The following is a 19,106-nucleotide window of genomic DNA, read 5'->3' as shown; positions in this document are numbered from 1 at the left end:
CTGACAAACTTTAGATCTTTTACATTTTGCTTTATATGTATAAACCAGCATCATTCTAAAATGCTCATTTCAGGTAATAATAATTTATTTATAACCTTCCAACAAGAGTGTGTCACCCTGTCAATGCAGTGTATGGCAATACTGCATATGGAACAGAGATGTCTAGTTCAGTTCCCAGTTCTTCATGACCTTGCAAGTCACTCAGTCTTGTGCCTGAGCCCAACAAGATGGAATGTTAGCTCTATAGGCCAGGGCATTGCTGAGTTAGAAACCTACTCATTATCATACGTTTATACTAAACATTATTATCTTTTATGTATAAAATACCTACATGTTATGCAATGCTATACAATGACAAGCACATAGATTACAATACAAAATATTACAAAGCAGAGACTGATTCAGTTAAGGATCATGATTGCTCTGTTTAAAATAGTTTGAACTCCAAAGATACAATAATTATACATTTTTGCGACAACCTTTACGGACTTTATTACAGCAACAGCTGTACCAGCAAGTGGGGTTGAGTGATGTTGCTCGTAGCAATTTACAATACAGATCTGTAAAATAAAAAAATAAAAAATTAGATTATTTGAGAAACTCTTGGTTTACTGGAAATATTGCAACATCATGCAATGCCATGCTCTGCAGAACTTTCTGGTACCCAGGGGGTTAATAGTTTACATTTACTCTTAAAAACATACAAAAATCAAAGCCGTCATTATACATTGCTGTCCTGGTCCATGGCCTAAAATGAGCTTCCTATCTGCTTGTTGCAGTGAAATGTGCTGGGAAGCTTATCTGATCTATTATAGAATGGTGAACCTGCCACCAATCTATTTCCACTCTACAGATTATAGAAATGAAGCATCTTTCTCCTTTGTTCCAGAACTACAAGGGTCACAGTTTATTGGCCACCTTGGTGGAGCTGGGAAGTTAAAATTGCTCCCTCCCCCCCATTGCCATATGGACTTTCTCTGTGTTATTCTCTGGCTCTTAAAACACACTGGTTGCATCAAGACAAAGGAATCACAAGCAGAGTTCATCTTCACAATGTATAAGACAATTCTCTTTTCTCTGTACATTGTTAAATACCTAATGTCCTCTCTGACTACACGTTTTGCTTCTTTTGCCTTCTACTTACCAGGAATTTTGAAATCAGAACGTTACAATGACCAGCGTTAACGATACAAAAACACTTACATGTTTTTAATGATTTTGCTTCTTTTCTTGAGAGTGTATTACACTCTAGAATTGTTTCAATGTGCTAGTAAATATTACAATGCTTTGTTAATTAACTGAATGAACAGTAATTACTTATGGTTCAGTGCATTAAATACCAGCGCAAAGTTAACTAATCTGTGCATGTGCAGGTATAGTGAGCTCTCCTACATCCTGACTGAGCTTCCTGGTATTGTCTTTATAAGAGAGTAGGCAGGAGGCTGTCTCTTTCTCTATGTCTGCACAGCCGGTTCATTGGTAATGTGATGATTGTCCTGGGGGACATTTGATGGATTAGAGAGCTAAACAGCTTCATTGCAAAGCACCACCTGATCTCAGCCTGCGTCCCATATAAAGACAGCATGACTGCTTGAGCTCAGCTAATGCTGCCAGATCCCCCTCCCTCCTTTCCAGCTCCCTTCATCTCCTTTCCTCTCACTCTCTCTCTCCACACTGCAGAAAGTCGGAGCTGTCCAGTGCTGAATGTGTGACACGATCCCCAGCTTCTGAAGATTTTCTCTTAACCAAAAAGGACACCTTTGTAAAGGTCACTATGCCACGTTCGTTTTTAGTAAAGAAGATAAAATTAGATGACTTTTCATCCAGTGGGATTTCAGCTTCAAATTATCATCACTTTGATGATCCATGCGTCCTGGGCCAGTCTCTCTCCAGCACTGTTGGAACCCTGACAGTCCCCTGTAACCGAAAAATGGTAAGTCAAGATTCTTAACACATTCTTATAGTGTTATAATTAATTTATATCTGTGTATATATTTAATAATCTAAACTAGTTTATGAATCTGAAGGAATGCAATCATATAACAATAACAAACACACCCTTGCAAAGTGTGCAAAGTCCTTTATTGCAATAATCACTTCATTATTGGCATGTAAGGAAATGCGGTGACAATCTCAGAGTACCATGTGCTACATCTCTCTACCTGGGACAGGCAACATGGACAGAGGGTCTTCTCTGTGTCACCCTGACTTTTGACACCTTTCCTAATAAATGTTTTTGTCATCTCGAGCACCTCCGTGTGACAGGGCATTAAACCCAAGGTCTACTAAAGCATGTAAAAACCTATTTTAGACGCAATAAAAATGGTATAATAACATTTGTATTACATTTTCAGGCAAAGCTAGTTAAGTTATAAAGTTCTAAGACTGAGTTTGTTTTAGGTTATTAAAAACAAATATATATAAATTTGAGACTTTTAAGGTAAGGTTTACGTAGACTGCTTCTTTTTTCTCTCTCTCGTCACCTGTAGAATAAGAACTGACATGATGCAAGCTTTATTTTTTTGGAATGATGTATTTGCTTCTTGGAGAGTCAGAATTAAAATGGTATTAATTCTATAGTAAAAGAGTCCTTGATGTCTTTAGAGACGACATGAATGCCAGAGCTTCACAGAGGAGGACAGAAAGGTAGGGGGGAGGGATCTTCGCCTACTCTGGGGACCTCATTGTTCATGCGGGCAGCCAAAAGGCTTTTCTAAAGCCCTTTAAGAGGCACCATCCAGAGAGATGCAATTCTGTCTGGTATATTTTGAGAAATTACAGAGAGCTATATTTGAAAACTGGGTCCCCCTTTGATTTCCCCTACCTTTTGCAGGGTTTTCTCTAGCTAGATAATTAGAGCTGAGAAACGTCCTGGTTTCACTACTGATACTCTGATAAAAAGCCTCTTGACAATAACTGTTGCATTTCCGGTGCAGATCTGTAAGTTGCTGTGTTGTGATAGCTCCTGAATTTGCAAGCTATGCACATCTTCCATTGAACAGCTTGCAAGGTTAAACACAATTCTTTCTGGACCTCTGTCAGGACTGATGATTTTTAAGCAACCCAAGACAGTTTCAATTTAAGATGCCTTGTGAGCATTGAAACCTGTAGAGCTCCAATATATTCTATTTACTTTGTAGGATGAGAAAGTCATGGCTCCCCATGAAATGGGTCAACGCATCAACAGTGCCATCCTAATCAGGTTATGGCTTCTAAATGTAGGTTGTCCCTAAAACACCTACCTTATTTATACCTTAAAGTGACCTTGCAGAAAATACTTTGAATGTCAAATCAACAGTATGTTGGGTTCAAATACTAATAGGCAATTAGAATTATATATATATATATATAATTATTTCCCCCCTCAAAGTAGTTAATAAAAAAAGAGGAAATAAAACATGCTTGGGTGAAGGTAATGATATATAAGTACGGGCATCATTAAAATGCTTTGTTTACATGCAGGGCCCTAAACCCTTTTTTTAGTGGCTCATAACTGCATATTGACCAAGCATCTAATAACTCATATGTAATGGGATACATTATGAAAGGTGTTGTTATTTTAGATATAAATAACAGTATTAATAATAACAGAATTATTATAACCAGGCCTGTTGCCTATAGTGTATATACTAAAAGAATGTAATAAAAGACATACATTGACCACATCTTTCTACTGAAATCCACTTGTTTATAGAATGTAAGGTCACAAATCAGTTAACAGTATAATTGTATTCAGACAAAGCAAATAAAGGAAATATGTGTTGCATGTTCAGTAGCTGACAAAGCTTAATGGGACAATAAGGGGAGTTTGCTATGTGGAGCCTTCTCTCACATTACCTTGTTGAGACCATCTATAGATCAGTCTAAATTCAAATTTTAGGGCAGTCAGATATTTTATTTTAACAAGATTTCTAAGAGCCAAATGTCTTTGTGAAACAAACTGAACGTTCTAAAATCAGGCCCCTACATTTTAACATAATAGCATTATGAAGAACCCTAAAAGACAATCTTTGGATCCGTTAAAAAGGTTATCATTTGGCTGGTAGTTTATGTAATGATATAGGGACTTCTGGTGGCATACAATGTACAATTTATAAAGTAATGGAAGTCTTGGTTAAAGGGGATATAGAAGTGAATTTGAACTTGAGTCCTTCAGGACTACCTCTGTCCTTCAGCCATTTATTACCGAAGCCTAAACATAATTCTATAGTTTCAAGATGATACAAGTTCTTTATAAATTGTTACTTAGATTTATTTTCTCCAAAGGACTGAGAAGTGCATGTATAAAGGATATGCTGATAACAAAATAATTATGCTTCAAAATACAAAGTCCTTTCAGGGTAAGATTTTTAATGAGGCTATATTTTTATACTGCAGACACACTCGCTTCACACATGCAAACCTGATGCTTCGGTTAAAAATAAATCACAAGCTTGCTATCAGATTATTCTACCCGCAGTGTAGTCATGGCCTAGATATAAAATGTACAAATAAATATAACAACCTGGGTTTAGGATTTAGCCTGAGCTCAGGCAATTATACACAATGGAAAGGGATGTGTGCGGGTGCTCTTGGAAACAACCTTGCTCTGTTCTATGGGAGTGTGAAAAGATGCTGAGGAAAGCGTTTTCTCTTCAGAGCATGTGACTGTAAACAAGGATGCAGTGAAATGCAAGAGCGATACAGGGAGGAGGAAGAAGGAATTAAGAGAACAGAAAACCTTTAAACCATTAGGAAAGGTGGTTACAGTTAGGGGTATTCTGGTATTATTTACTTAACTATATAAACAGCATCTTCTGGGGACATAGTCTTAATGTAACCACATACTTAATGTTGAAAAGCTTATCATAAGCACATGCTGCTGGGAAGAAGAGGGCAGATATACCCTTAATATGATGAATAAGGTAGCCTGTATATACATGTGTAACAAGTGTTTATGGATACATGCAATGCAGCCCAGACAGGAACTTCTGATTTTAAATTATTTTAGCATAGGAGAAAAAAAAAGACATGTTACACAGGCGACCTTTGCAGACCTGCACTTCTATCTGCAGTACTAATATAATATGGCTGGAGCAGCAGATTCAAGAAGCCTGGAATACCGACCTCACTCCAGACCAGTAAACAAATGAGAATACAAGCTCTCATCTATCACATGTGTTTGTTTACCTTTCCATTCCATTACAAGCTGGAGCTAAGAAAATAAATAAACAAACAAACAAATAAAAATATATGGTCACAGAGCTAGTTTAGTTTATCTATCTTCTTTACAAAGTTTCAGATTCCAGGGTGTAAAACATCATTTTAATAAATCAGAACAATAGAATAATTCAGTGAGATATGATATGGGCCATAATATTTAGCAGGAAGCAGCATCTATTCATTTGGCATGGAATAAGCTTAGGAGCGTTCCTGAACTCTATCCAGAAAAAGTATATCAAAGTTTTAAAAAAAAGTTAGGTTATCGTTTTAGTAAACGTTTCACATTTCTTTTAAAACTCCGATATTATTATTTTTTGTTGTTTTAAAATGACAAATATGCAGTGTTGATTTTGGAAAATTGTTATAACAAGACTCATGTGCCAATACACAAAATTAAGGTTAAAGTTTTACAGATTCCAGTTTAGAAAAGCAGCTAAGTTAGGTATAATAATGTAAATATGCTAGGTATAATAATGTATAATAATATAATTATGTAAAGAGTGCGCCTTCTACAGCACATTATGGGTAATGAACTGTAAGTTCAATTAACTCACTGATTTATATAATACTGAATAAGGACCCTTTTCTTGTAGTCTGACAATATAAGACAAAAAAGAGAGATGTTCAACACCTGTCACAAATTTTGTTTCTGGCTTCTTACCATTGAACTGAATTCAACAAACATGATCTTATTTCTCAAAGTAAAAGAAGAATAATGTTCTCAATGAGCACAATTATGGGAACGAGTCAATAAAACAAATTACGAGTTAAATTAAATTTCCCTGTTTATCAGCTCAAAGCTCAGAAATGTGTGTGTGTATAAAATCGCTGCTTCTGCTTAAACACACAAACCATTACCTGAAACAGAAATCCTTCAGCTACAAACCCTTAATTGCCTGGAACAAAATGCCAGATATTTTCCTTAACCCACTGACTGCATCGTGGTATTGCGGTGAAGCGGGTTCTGGTCACATGGGCATAATAAGCTGGAAACTGTTATAGCAGCGTGAAGGGGATTGAAGGGAGGAGATAGTGTTAAGTCTTATTGTCGCACTGGGCACAGGTGACCACGTGGCTGTGCTGTCGGCACGCTGTGTAGTGAAAGACAGGTTCGGGTCTTAAACATAAGCCTTGGTGTAAGGTGATTTTCCAGGTGCCAGAGCACCTTTCATATGTATCATGGCACCTGGTATTTGTTGAGCCCTGTCTTCCACTGGTACCCTATCTTACATTGGTACAGAAGTCATTAACAAAACATAAGAAAAAATACACAATTCTAAGATACTTTTTAACTACTGTTTTATGCACTCAGCTCATTATGAATAGGAAGATGAATGAGCTTAAAGGGACAGTTTACTCCAGAATTGTTATAGTTTAAAAAGATGCCGTTATTACCCATTCTCCAGTTCTGCATAGCCAACACTATTATATTAAAACACTTTTTATCTCTGTGATTACCTTGTATCTAAGCCTCTGCAGACTGCCTCTTATCTCAGTTCTTTTGAAACACTTGCATTTTAGCCAATAATTGCTGACTCATGAATAACTTCACAGGAACACAATGTTATCTATATGACACACATGAACTAGCACTATCTAGCTGTGAAAAACGGTCTCAATGCACTGAGATAAGAGGCACCTTTCAAGAGCTAAGAAATTAGCATATTGATCCTAAGTTTAGCTTTCAACAAAGAATACCAAGAGAACAAAGCAAATTTGATGATAAAAGTAAATTGGAATGTTGTTAAAAATTACATGCCCTATCTGAATCATGAAAGTTTAATTCTGACTAGACTGTCCCTTTAAGTGAATATGCTAAAGTGGATAACCACCGGAGTTGCAGACACAAGGGAGACCACTACATTTTTTAATGCTACATGCCAAATGTTTTTTTGTTTTTTAAGGACTGTTCATGTAAAAATGCACTGGTTCTGTGAGGTCCCTCATTTATTTCATAAAGATAGATAATCCCTTTATTACCCATTCCCTAGTTTTGTATAACCAAAACCATTATATTAATACACTTTTTACCTCTGTAATTACCGTGTATCTAAGCCTCTGCAGACTGCCCCCTTATTTCAGTTCTTTTAAAAGACTTGCATTTTAGACAATCAGTGCTGACTCCTAGTTAACTCCACGTGTGTGAGCACAATGTTATCTATATGGCACACATGAAGTAACGCTCTCTAGCTATGTAAAACTACATTCAGATAAGAGGCGACCTTCAAGTTCTAAGAAATTAGCATATAAGCCTACCTAGGTTTAGCTTTTAACTAAGAATACCAAGAGAACAAAGCAAAATTGGTGATCAAAGTAAATTGGAAAGTTGTTTAAAATGACATGCCCTATCTGAATCATGAAAGTTTATTTTGGACTAGACTGTCCCTTTAAAAGGAGAAAATACTGCTTTATTGGCAGACACATGAAATATGAGTTCTAATCATTTAATGCCATGAAATTTGGATAAAAGCTTGGGAATTACTCTGGAACTGTATAAATTTATTTTTCTACATAGGTATTATAAAATAAAATACAAAATGTGACAGCTCAGCCGAATAAAATTCTTAGTAAAAGAGAGTTAAATTCGCCTTTAGATATTGTATTTTATCCCATGTATGTAGCAAAAAAATGTAAAAGCAACAGTTAAACAGGTCTAGCAGTGTGGGGGCGAATGTGCTGTTCAACATGTTCCATAGGGATGTTTGACGTTTTCTCCCACAGCACCTCCCATTTTACATCTGCATAACTTGCTGATTTAGCTCATCATTCATCAGCTTGTTTGTCAAGAAATACAAAAAACTTCATAACATATAAAAAAAATGTTTATGAAACTAAAGGGGAATATGAGATAAAAAAGTGCTTAGAATGTTGTAGCAGTTTCAGGAGAAATGTGAGGAAGCATTGTTTTATAGAAAGGGTGGTGGATTCAAGGAATAAATATCCAAAAGGGGTGGTATACACTGTGGGGGGGGGGGGGGGGGGATTTATGAAGCTGCGGATGCTGCTTCTGCCTGAAGCGGAAGTTACGACCGCTGCTCCTTAACTTATCCACCTCTGAGGCGGCGGATAGCAATCATCCCGATCATATACGATCGGGATGATTGACATCCCCCTGCTAGCAACCGATTGGCCGCGAATCTGCAGGGGACAGCATTGCACAAGCATTTCACAAGAAATGCTTGTGCAATGTTAAATACCCACAGTGTATGCTGTCAGCATTTAGCGAATACGATGTCGGGCTGAAATGATCCTGGGACTTGCATAAGTATCCTAAGAAAAAGTAACATTTAATATGGGTAGAATTGATGGGCCTTTTTGCTCTTATCTACCGTAAAATTCTCTGTTTCTATGTATTTAACTTCCTTTCACATCACAATGCAAGCTTTTATCAGTACCAGGTGTTAAACCGTATCGCTAACAGCCTCTGCTTTCCACAAAGCACCATTATTTCCATGGCTCACACATCTCAGGGATGGTAAAGTCTCCCCTTTTTAAAAAATCAGATCCAGAATTTTAGTGATCTTTTTGATGGAGTTTAAGTAATCAGATGTAATGAAGATGCACAATAACTTACTTTTTAATATAGATATGAAATTCAAATTCTCCTCGCTCCGCTGCCCACTTCAAAAGTAAATTTTTCTGTGAGCTAAAGGTTTGAATATTTCTCCAATCAGTGCTTTAGCTACAACAGAAGTGCCATATGGGGAGATCACTGATTGGACAACGATTCAAACAGTTAGCTCACAGAAAAATTGACTTTTGAAGTGCGTGGCAGAGCAAGGGGACTTTGAATTTTTATCTATACCAAAAAGTAAGATTTAGCGCATCTTCGTTACATCTGATGAATTAAACTCCTTCCAAAATATCACTAACATTCCGGATCGTTTTTTAAAAAGGAGAGACTTTACCATTCTTTTGAGGTTAAGCCACTTTTCTTTATGAATTCTGGGAACTGCATTTGTGATGTCACTGAACTGTTAGCTCAGCATTTCAAGCAATCTCCTAAAGTGTGTAATTTATATTAAAAAATGGACTTACAAAAATATATACAAGCAGTTATTTGTTAGCATAAGTGTGTAAAATATTTATGATATTTATAAAATACACAATCAATTCTGTACATTTACATTAGCTTTGGTGCAATGGTAGGATGAGTTATTTTCCACTACTGGCAGTTGTAGAAGGCTAAATTATTTTTATTTGATTTTAAAGAGAGGAATGTCATAAATATTGTCCGACATGAAAACTACACATGCCCTAGTGCCAAATCAACCCATGACAGTGTGCATGCTTTCCAGGGCAAAACAGACTCACTTGTCTTTTCTTTAAATACCACAGACATCAACAAAGTGACAAAGTGTGTGTTGGTCTCATTACTATCACACCAAAGCCAATGAACAGATTTCATTTATGGGTTGTTTATATGTACTTTATGGTAATGGTTGTTGCTTAAAGGGATAGGAAAGTCAAATTTAAACTTGCATGATTTAGATAGAGCATGTCATTTTAAGACACTTTTAAATTCACTTCTATTTTCAAATGTGCTTCGTTCTATAGGTATCCCTTGTTCAAAAAGCATATGCACATATCCTACACTAGTTGCTGATCGGTGCCTGCACACATTTGTCTCTTTTGATTGGCTAACTAGATGTGTTCAGCTAGCTGCCAGTAGTGCAGGCCTGTTCCTTCAGCAAAGGAAAAAAAGATAATGAAGCAAATTTTATAATAGAAGTAAATTGGAAACGTGTTTAAAATTGTATGTTCTACCCAAAGAAGAAAGAAAATGTTGGAGTTTCATGTCCCTTTAAGCCCCAAGTGATCGTCATTAGGATGCCAAGGACCTTAGAACCTTACTGGGACATAATCAAATAATAGTTAGATCAGTTTTTTATGTATTTAAAGTCTTCTTAGAGCCTTTATTATCTTTGGGAAGCAATTGATCACTGGTAATAGCTGCTGTGGAGTGTTACTGCAGGCTATACAACTGTTCTCTTTACAAGGAACATCATAGTGCGGAAATGTAAACTATTTCCTGGCTTTAGCCGATATTTAACTGCTTTTATTTCATGGTATTTACCTAAGAAGTGATGTGCCAGTAATTAGATATGTGCATTTGTTTTTTTCATTCCATAAAGAATGCGGAACTAGGCGTCAGAAAAGCCGCAATCGTCTCTTTTCAGAGCCGCAATTATCCTTGTTAAAGTGCAACACACTATGATCTGTACAAATCCAGATTGCAGTTTCGAAAAGAGCCGAATGCGGCTTTCGGCTGCCTAGTTCCGCATGTTAGAGCATGAAAAACACAAATGGACATATCTACCAGTAATATCCAAGGCATGAACTGAGAAGGGTGGAATGCAGGTGAGGGGTTATTTTAAATGGGATTACATATCCAGATCTTTAAAGGGATAGGAAAGTCACAATTGAACTTGCATGATTCAGATAGAGCATGCAATTTTAAGACACTTTTAATTCACTTCTACTTTCAAATGTGGTTCGTTTTCTTGATATCCCTTGTTGAAAAAGAATATGCACATATCCAACACAAGTGAGAGTTAGCTGATGATTGGTGCCTGCATACATTTTTCTCTTGTGTTTAATTAACTAGATGGGGTCCATTTATTAATGTGCAGACGGACATAATCCGATATAGCGGATCATGTCCGCCGCACATCTATAAATGCCTACAGCATACGCTGTTGGCATTTATAATTGCAACAGCAGTTCTTGTGAACTGCTGGTGCAATATCACCCCCTGCAGAGCAAGGGGTGTCAATCAGCCTGATTGTATTTGATTGGGCGCTGCTTCTAAACTTCCGCTTCAGCCGGAACTGAAACTGAGTGGGTCTGAGGCAGCATCCGCTGCTTCTCACATAGACCCTGATGTGTTCAGCTTGCTGCCCGTAGTGCAATGCTGTTCCTTCAGCAAAGGATAACAAGATAATTAACAAGATAATTAAGCAAATTTGATAAGGGAAGTAAATCGGAAAGTTGTTTAAAATGGTATGTTCTATCCAAATCATGTCCCTTTAAGGAATCTAGAAATGCCACTAGAGATTGTAAAGCAAAAGGTATATGCATTTCTGTGGTCCTGAAACATTAACATTTGAATCTTTAAAATATGAATTATTCTTTTGTGCACAGTGTATGCAGTGTATAATGTACACAATGTACACACAGTCCTGACTGAGAAATACTACCTAAAAATAAATACAAAGCCATTTATTATATTCTTGATTTATTACTAAGAAGCAATACATAGACCCATAAGTACCTGGATGTAAAGGGAAATGAACTCTAAATGTGTTCTTTCATTTATTCAGAGCACACAACGTTAACACGTTTCCAATTTACTTATATATATGACTATATTATGTCATTTGCTTCTTTCCCTTGGTATCATATGTAGGTAGGATCAGGAGCAGCAATGCACTACTGGGTGCTTACTACTGTTTGGTGGCTGCACATATATACCTCTTATTATTGGCCAACCCAATTTGTTCAGCTAGCTCCCAGTAGTGCATTGCTGCTCCTTCAACAAAGGATAACAAAATAATTAAGCAAATTTGATAATAGATCTAAATTAGGAAGCTGTTTAAAATTGCATCCTCTATATGAATCATGAAAGGAAAAATTTGGATTTCATATCCCTTTAAGCTGCAAAAAGTTTTATCAGCATGTGAGAAATAGATCTGATGTGAAAGAGTTTGTTAGTCTCTCTCTCTATATATATTTTTATACACACACATATATATATTATAATATATATAAACATACATATACACACATGCCGCTGATTTTACTTAGCACCTGGCTAAACTTAAGACAGTATTAAAGGGACATTCCAGTCAAAAATTAAATGGACATAGATTTATTACATCTTTGAATAGGAACATATTTGCAATATACATGTATTGGCAAAAATGCTTCTAGTAAAAGTTATCACTGTTTTAGTGTTAACATTTTTCTCTGCACGTGCATGTGAAGCATAACTAGATATTGTCACTGCACTTACATTTTAAATAATGCAGCTGCTCAGATCATCAGTGGGGTTTGTATCATGTCAGTCATTAACAAATTCAGTCATTACCAGATGGTACAAGCACCTTAGGCTCTCTGAGCAAGGAGCTTTGTTTAAAATGCTAGTGCACGTTGCATACTTAAATACACTTTTGAAACAGCTATAGCTTTTATTAGAAGCATTTTTGCTAATGCATGTATATTACAAAATTGCTTCTGTTCAATACTGAAATGCACCCATGTGTTTTTGGCTGGAATATCCCTTTAAGATAAAATTGGTTCATTTTACATTTCTTCAATGTTTATTTGCACAAATTATCATTAAAGCAATAGTCTAGTAAAAAATAGTCTAGTAAAAATTAAACTATCATGATTCAGAGTATGCAATTTTAAGCAACTTTCTAATTTACTCCTATAATCAATTGTTCTTCTTTCTCTTGGTATCTTTATTTGAAAAAGCAAGAATGTAAGCATAGGAGCCAGACCATTTTTGGTTCAGAACCTGTGTAGCACTTTCTGATTTGTGTCTAAATGTAGCCACCAATCAGCAAGCGCTACCCAGGTGCTGAACCAAAAATGGGCCGGCTCCTTGGCTTACATTCAAATAATGATTCCAAGAGAACGAAGAAAAATTGATAATAGGAGTAAATTAGAAAGTTGCTCAAAATTGCATGCTCTATCTGAATCATGAAAGTTTAATTTCGACTAGATTATCCCTTTAAACCAATTAATGTTCAATTATGCAATTCATGTGTGCTTTGAATAGCTTAAAGGGACAGTAAAATAAACTTAAATAGATTGGATAGGGGCATGACATTTTTAAACAACTTTCTAATTTACTTCTAACAATTTTGCTTAGTTCTCTTGTTATCCTTTATTAAAGCGTAATCCTAGGAGAGCTCAGTAATGTGCATGTGTCTCTAGCCGTCTGGCAGAAGTGTTCGCAACATTGTTTAAAGCAATGTTATACATATATACAAACAATGCTGCCATAGGCTGCTAAGACAAATGCACGCTCTTGAGCTAACAGTACACCTAGATTTACTCTTAACAAAGGTTATCAAGAGAACAAAGCAAATTTGGTAATATAAGTAAATTAGAACGTTGTTTAAAATCACATGCTCACCTGGTCATAATGAAAATAGGTCAAGTAAAATACACACTTTGCAATGTCTATGGCCCGAATAAAACTGATCCTGAATTTTGGGATTCGCTTCAGGCCAAACTCCTTCTAAGTAGTGAAGGCTACCTAATCTTGGGAAGAGACTTTAATATGGCCCCACATTGCCCCATAGATAGACTTAGAAGAAACACCAAGCTTCTAAAACAAAAGAAAGATAGCCTTGACTCTAAAATGATTAATAAAATTAAACAGAATCTTGCTATACGAGACATTTGGAGATCTCAGAATCCTGATACACAGGAATTCACATGTCTTTCCAAGGCTCACAAAACGTTATCTAGGATTGATCTGTTTTTAATTGATGATCGATTAATTAAAACAAAGGTAAAAACAGGGATAATGCCGATTTTCCTGTCTGATCACGGGCCTATTTCCCTTGAGCTTAATTTTGCTCAATCGAAATTGAAGACCTTACGATTCTTTTTTCCTTACTATTCTATCACTGACTTGAAGTTCAAAGATTGGCTTAGGAATAAATTTAAGGAATATGCTCAATTTAATAATAACTATATAGATCGTACAGATATCTTCTGGGAAACTGCCAAGGCAGTTCTCAGAGGAGAAATCACTGCATATACTGCTATACAAAACAAGAGAAGGAAGGCAAGAGAGAAGGAGGTTTGTAACTCAGTGATCAACTCTTATAACCTTTTTTTACTTGATAGAACCTCATTACACTGGGCAAGATATTTACGCGCCAAAGCTGCAAGAGATACTTTCATAATAACTCAGGAAACCCATAACGAGCTTAGACTGCAAGCCAAAATGTATAGATTTGGCAATAAATCTGGCAAAATGTTAGCCAAATTAATTAAGAACGAGAACAAAAAATCTACTATAGATAAAATTCAGTATAATGGGAAATATTTATCAAAGCCCGAAGAAATCTCAGGCGTATTTCATCAATATTTTCAGGAATTATATACTAGCAAAGATTTTAACATAGAGAAAGCGACTGAATTTTGGAATAATATTACACACCCCATAGCTTCTTCTGAAATGATTGATAGTCTCAATTCCTCCATCACAAGGGAAGAAATTGAAAAAACAATTACCAAACTCTCTCTTAACAAAGCGGCTGGCCCGGATGGATTACCCAATGAGTTCTATAAGATTTTATCATCAGAGATAGCCCCTTACTTGGCCAATTTGTATAATGATATCTTTATCAATGATAAACAGGTTACATCCTCCTTCTCTTCCTCATTCACTACTTTGATTTTGAAAGAGGGGAAAGACCCTACACGCAAAGAGTCTTATAGACCAATCGCTCTGTTAAATACGGACTACAAAATCCTCACTTCAATTCTAGCAACTAGGCTTCAGACTATTCTATCAAAAGTAATCCATCCGGACCAAGCTGGCTTCCTTAATAATCGCAACTCTTCAGCAAAAATTAGGGAACTACTTGTTACTATGGAATATATCCAGAGGCTACCTGCACGGGAGGCGGGGGGAGAGGACTTTCCGGATCTGGCCATTCTGTCAATTGATGCAGAAAAAGCCTTTGACCTAGTAACTCATAAGCATATAATTACTTCTCTAATAAAGTTTGGGATCAAGGGCAATCTCCCTAAGTTCGTAGAGAATTTATATAACCAATCCTTTACAAGCTTGATTGTTAATAGTGATATTTCTTCTCCAATTGCATTAAATAGAGGTACACGGCAGGGGTGTCCTCTCTCCCCGCTTCTTTTTGATGTGGCCATAGAACCTCTGGCAATCATGATAAGGAGTTCTCTGGAGGGTATAAAAATCCGAAACCATGAAATGAAAATTGGATTATATGCAGACGACTTACTTGTTTACTTGTCCAATACTGATCAGAATATTCCAAAGCTCCTGCGAATTACCGATCACTTTGGTGTATTTTCAGGGTATAAAGTAAATGCTTCAAAATCCGAGTTGTTCTGGCTTAGGAAAAGTACTAGAAGCAACTTAGATTTTCCCTTTAGAGTGGTAACAGAATCTTTTAAATACTTAGGAATCCATATCCCAATTGATTTGAGAGATCTATATAAAGTAAATGTAACCCCAATGCTTGCTCACCTAAAAGAAAGGCTTAAAGCCTGGCAAAATCTACCACTATCAATATCTGGTCGCTCAGCCTTATTTAAGATGGTTCTACTCCCAAAGCTGCTTTACATCCTCCAGAATGTCCCAGTAATCTTATTTGAAAAAGATGTTCGGTCAATGAACTCCTCAATTAGGCAATTTATTTGGCAGGGGAAACGATCTAAGATATCCTTCTCTAAACTGGTTATGCCAAGAGAGCTGGGAGGCCTAGCATTACCAAATTTAAGATCTTATAATTTATGTTTCCTAGCTCGCATAGTAGCAGATTGGATTTTCCTTAAGAACTATGTCTTAAACAATGACCTTGAATTAAATATATGTAAACCATTCTCACCAGTAGCTTTGGCGCACTCTGAGCCAAGAGACCTCCCAACAGGTATTAAACAACTTAAATTCATTACGAATCCTCTTAAAGCGTGGTATAAGTTAACTAAATCTCTCTCAATAAACTGTATAGCATCAAAATACCTTCCCCTGATTGGAAACCCTAATTTCCAACCAGGTCTAGACTCTCTGGTCTTTAACAAATGGCATAACGTGGGTTTGGATAGGGTTATACATTTAATTGATCAGGACAGAAAGTGTGTTAAGTCCTTTGAAGAGCTAAGGAGTGAATTCAATCTGCCAAATAAAGACTTCTATGCATATCTGCAGATAAGGCATTATGCCTGTGATCTTACCCATAAGGTTGGATGGAGTTGGACTCTTGGCAAATTGGAGAACTGGCTAACAATAACTAAAAATAGCTCCATGTCCATTGCTCCTTGTTACTATATTTTGGGTATCAATAAAGGGACCTCTAATTTGGAGAACCTGGCTCTGACCTGGAATGCCCTAATTCCACATAGTAATATTGTACCAAAAACTATTCAATTATCAATGAGCAAAGTAGTAAAAACTACTCTTTCTTCTAACTGGCGTGACGCACATTTAAAACTTTTACACAGGGCATACTTCACCCCAGAAAGAGGCCTCAGAGTTCGAAATCAGGAATTTAACAAATGCCCCAAATGCTCCTACCCAGCTGCAGATTTAATTCATATGTTCTGGCAATGCCCTAGACTGAGAAACCTATGGAGTAGGCTAGAATATTGGCTTAAGAATAAATTAAAAATTGAATTAATAGCTCTGTCATTGTTTCAGATTATATTATGTATAAAATTTGAGGATAGACTTCAGCCTAATGAGAAATTAGTAAACTTGTCCATTTTAGCTACCAGATATTTGATCTGCAAGAAATGGAAATCGAGATCACTACCAACTATCCCCGAAATTAGGAATTATCTAAAGAAACAATACATTTTAGAACAAAAAAATACAAACATAGATAATGAACTTGACGTAAGGAACTTTTTTGATAAATGGGCACCGTTCATTAAGATATTCCCTGAGAGAGAAATTGATTATTTGATTTCCCCATTTAAGAACTCAGAGATAGTTCTGCTCGGTATTTGGTAAATCAATGAATATATTCTCTGAGAGAGAAACTGATTATTTGATTTTTCCATCTAAAAACTCAGATAGTTCCGCTGGATATTTGGTGAATCGGTGAGGGTTAGAGAGAATCGGGATTTTCCTTCCCTTTTCCCCACCCCCCCCCCTTCTTTTTTTTTTTTTTTTTTTTTTAATTTTATTTTAATTTATTTTTTCTTTTTTTTTCTTTTTTTCCTTTTCCTTTGTTTTTTCTTCTCTTTGTCTTTTTTTTTATATATATAAAAAAATAAAAACTCCAACAATGAGTAATAAGTAAATTGTTAAATACTTTAGCTCAATTAATTGTGTATATGACTTGTAATATACATTTAATGTATGCCTGCTATTGTTTTTCTTCAATTTATCCTTTTTCTGTTTTTCTTTGATGCTGACATAATATGTATGATAACTAAAATATTTTTGTTTTCTGTTTTTTATATTATGGATTTTGTATTCATTGCTGGTTACAAATAAAGAATAAAAAAAAAAAAATCACATGCTCTATTTGAATCCTAAAAGTTTAATTTTGACTTTGCTGTCCCTTTAAATAAACTTTACGTGTGTGTGTTTATATATATATGTATGTATATATATATATATATATATATATATATATATATATACATACATACTGTACATACATACACACATACATAATTATATCCACAGTTTTAAAGTAATGTCAAAATATAATATGAGAAAGTTGGAAAAATTGAAAGTTGTTGATATGTACATTGATCTAGACCACTGGTTTTCAAACTTGTCCTTAGGCCTCCCTAACAGGCAAGATTTTCAGGATTACCTTGGGTGAAAGCAGTTTAATAAACATGTTTACTAATGAGCTGATTAGTTCACTTGTGCTCCAGTTCAGATATCCTCAACATCTGGCCTGATCTAGACAATAAGCATATGAGCAAGATGTAAACCCCACTACAGAACAGTACAAATAAGTGACGGCTTTTTATGTTTGTATTTTGCAGGTTACATAGAACACTGCATAACCTCTTCCAGCTACAAGACTGAAAAAAAGCGAAGTTCTAAATTTTTGCCTTCAGACCCAGACTATACTCCAGCACACGATGATTACAGCGAGCCAGACAGCCCACAATCCAGTCTTTCTGCTGGATACTTTAGTGGAGAAGCTGCAGTTACAGACAGCTACTCTATGGATGCTTTTTTTATCACAGATGGCCGTTCGAGAAGGCGCAGTGAAAGTCGTGGAAGTCAGCGCCACACATGCAATGAGTGTGGGAAGACCTACGCCACCTCCTCCAACCTCAGTCGGCACAAGCAAACTCATAGGAGCCTAGACAGTAAAATGGCAAGGAAATGCGAAACATGTGGCAAAACATACGTGTCAATGCCAGCTTTGGCTATGCATCTACTGACTCACAACCTCAAACACAAGTGTGACGTTTGCGGAAAGGCTTTCAGTCGACCATGGCTTCTACAGGGCCACATGCGTTCCCACACGGGCGAGAAGCCTTTTGGCTGTGCTCACTGTGGAAAAGCCTTTGCAGACCGCTCCAATCTCCGTGCACACATGCAAACGCACTCAGCCTTTAAGCACTACAAGTGCAAACGTTGTGAGAAAACATTTGCACTCAAGTCATATCTTAACAAGCATTACGAATCAGCCTGCTTCAAAGGCTCAGAGCATGAGTGTGTTGTGCAGAGTTAAAGGGTAAAAAAACCTGTGTGACAGCAAACTGTATTTGTGAGGGGGCAAGGCATGAAACACAGTGCAATGCCACTCTCATGAGAGCACACTCAGAAATCAGGGTACTGGCTAGAAACAGTATTACATTTTTACTTTGTTGCACTTGAATACACCGTCTATGAACAAACCACAGTTATAGGCTGCACCAGAGAGCATCTTCTCCTCACATCTTGCTTTTCTAAATCTGATAAAAAAAAGCAACACTTCTGTTTTTTCTCAAGATGTGCAATATGGATCCTCTAAAATAATTTACGTTGGCTAGTGACGGGTCATCTGCCTCTTCTGAAAATGTTCCTGCAATCTCTTTACTTCATGCTCTTAGAAAATATTTTTCAAAGCCAAGCTTTCTTTGTTTCAATCACATCAAATGTGAAGTATTACAAAAAACCTTAAAAAAAAAAAAAATGTAAAAAAGGAAATGAAAATCGACTA

At 36.3% G+C, this 19,106-nt stretch overlaps 1 protein-coding gene across 1 annotated transcript; it reads left to right on the top strand.

Annotated features, from left to right (window-relative positions):
* The first annotated feature begins 1,774 nt into the window (after nt 1–1,774).
* Nucleotides 1,775–18,635, top strand: LOC128643358 (transcriptional repressor scratch 2-like). Its single transcript, XM_053696289.1, has 3 exons — nt 1,775–1,919; nt 5,633–5,644; nt 17,935–18,635. Exons 1-3 carry the CDS (start codon nt 1,775–1,777, stop codon nt 18,633–18,635), a joined length of 858 nt encoding a protein of 285 aa, XP_053552264.1.
* The last annotated feature ends 471 nt before the right edge of the window (nt 18,636–19,106 follow it).

Source organism: Bombina bombina, unplaced genomic scaffold (assembly GCF_027579735.1).
Source record: "Bombina bombina isolate aBomBom1 unplaced genomic scaffold, aBomBom1.pri scaffold_974, whole genome shotgun sequence".
Taxonomy (NCBI): Eukaryota; Metazoa; Chordata; class Amphibia; order Anura; family Bombinatoridae; genus Bombina; species Bombina bombina.
Note: the sequence above shows the minus strand (reverse complement) of the source record. Positions and strands in the feature narration are given on the sequence as shown.

What these genes read in the sequence shown, in the direction of transcription:
- LOC128643358 (XM_053696289.1), top strand. Translation starts at nt 1,775, where the DNA reads ATGCCACGTTCGTTTTTAGTAAAGAAGATAAAATTAGATGACTTTTCA.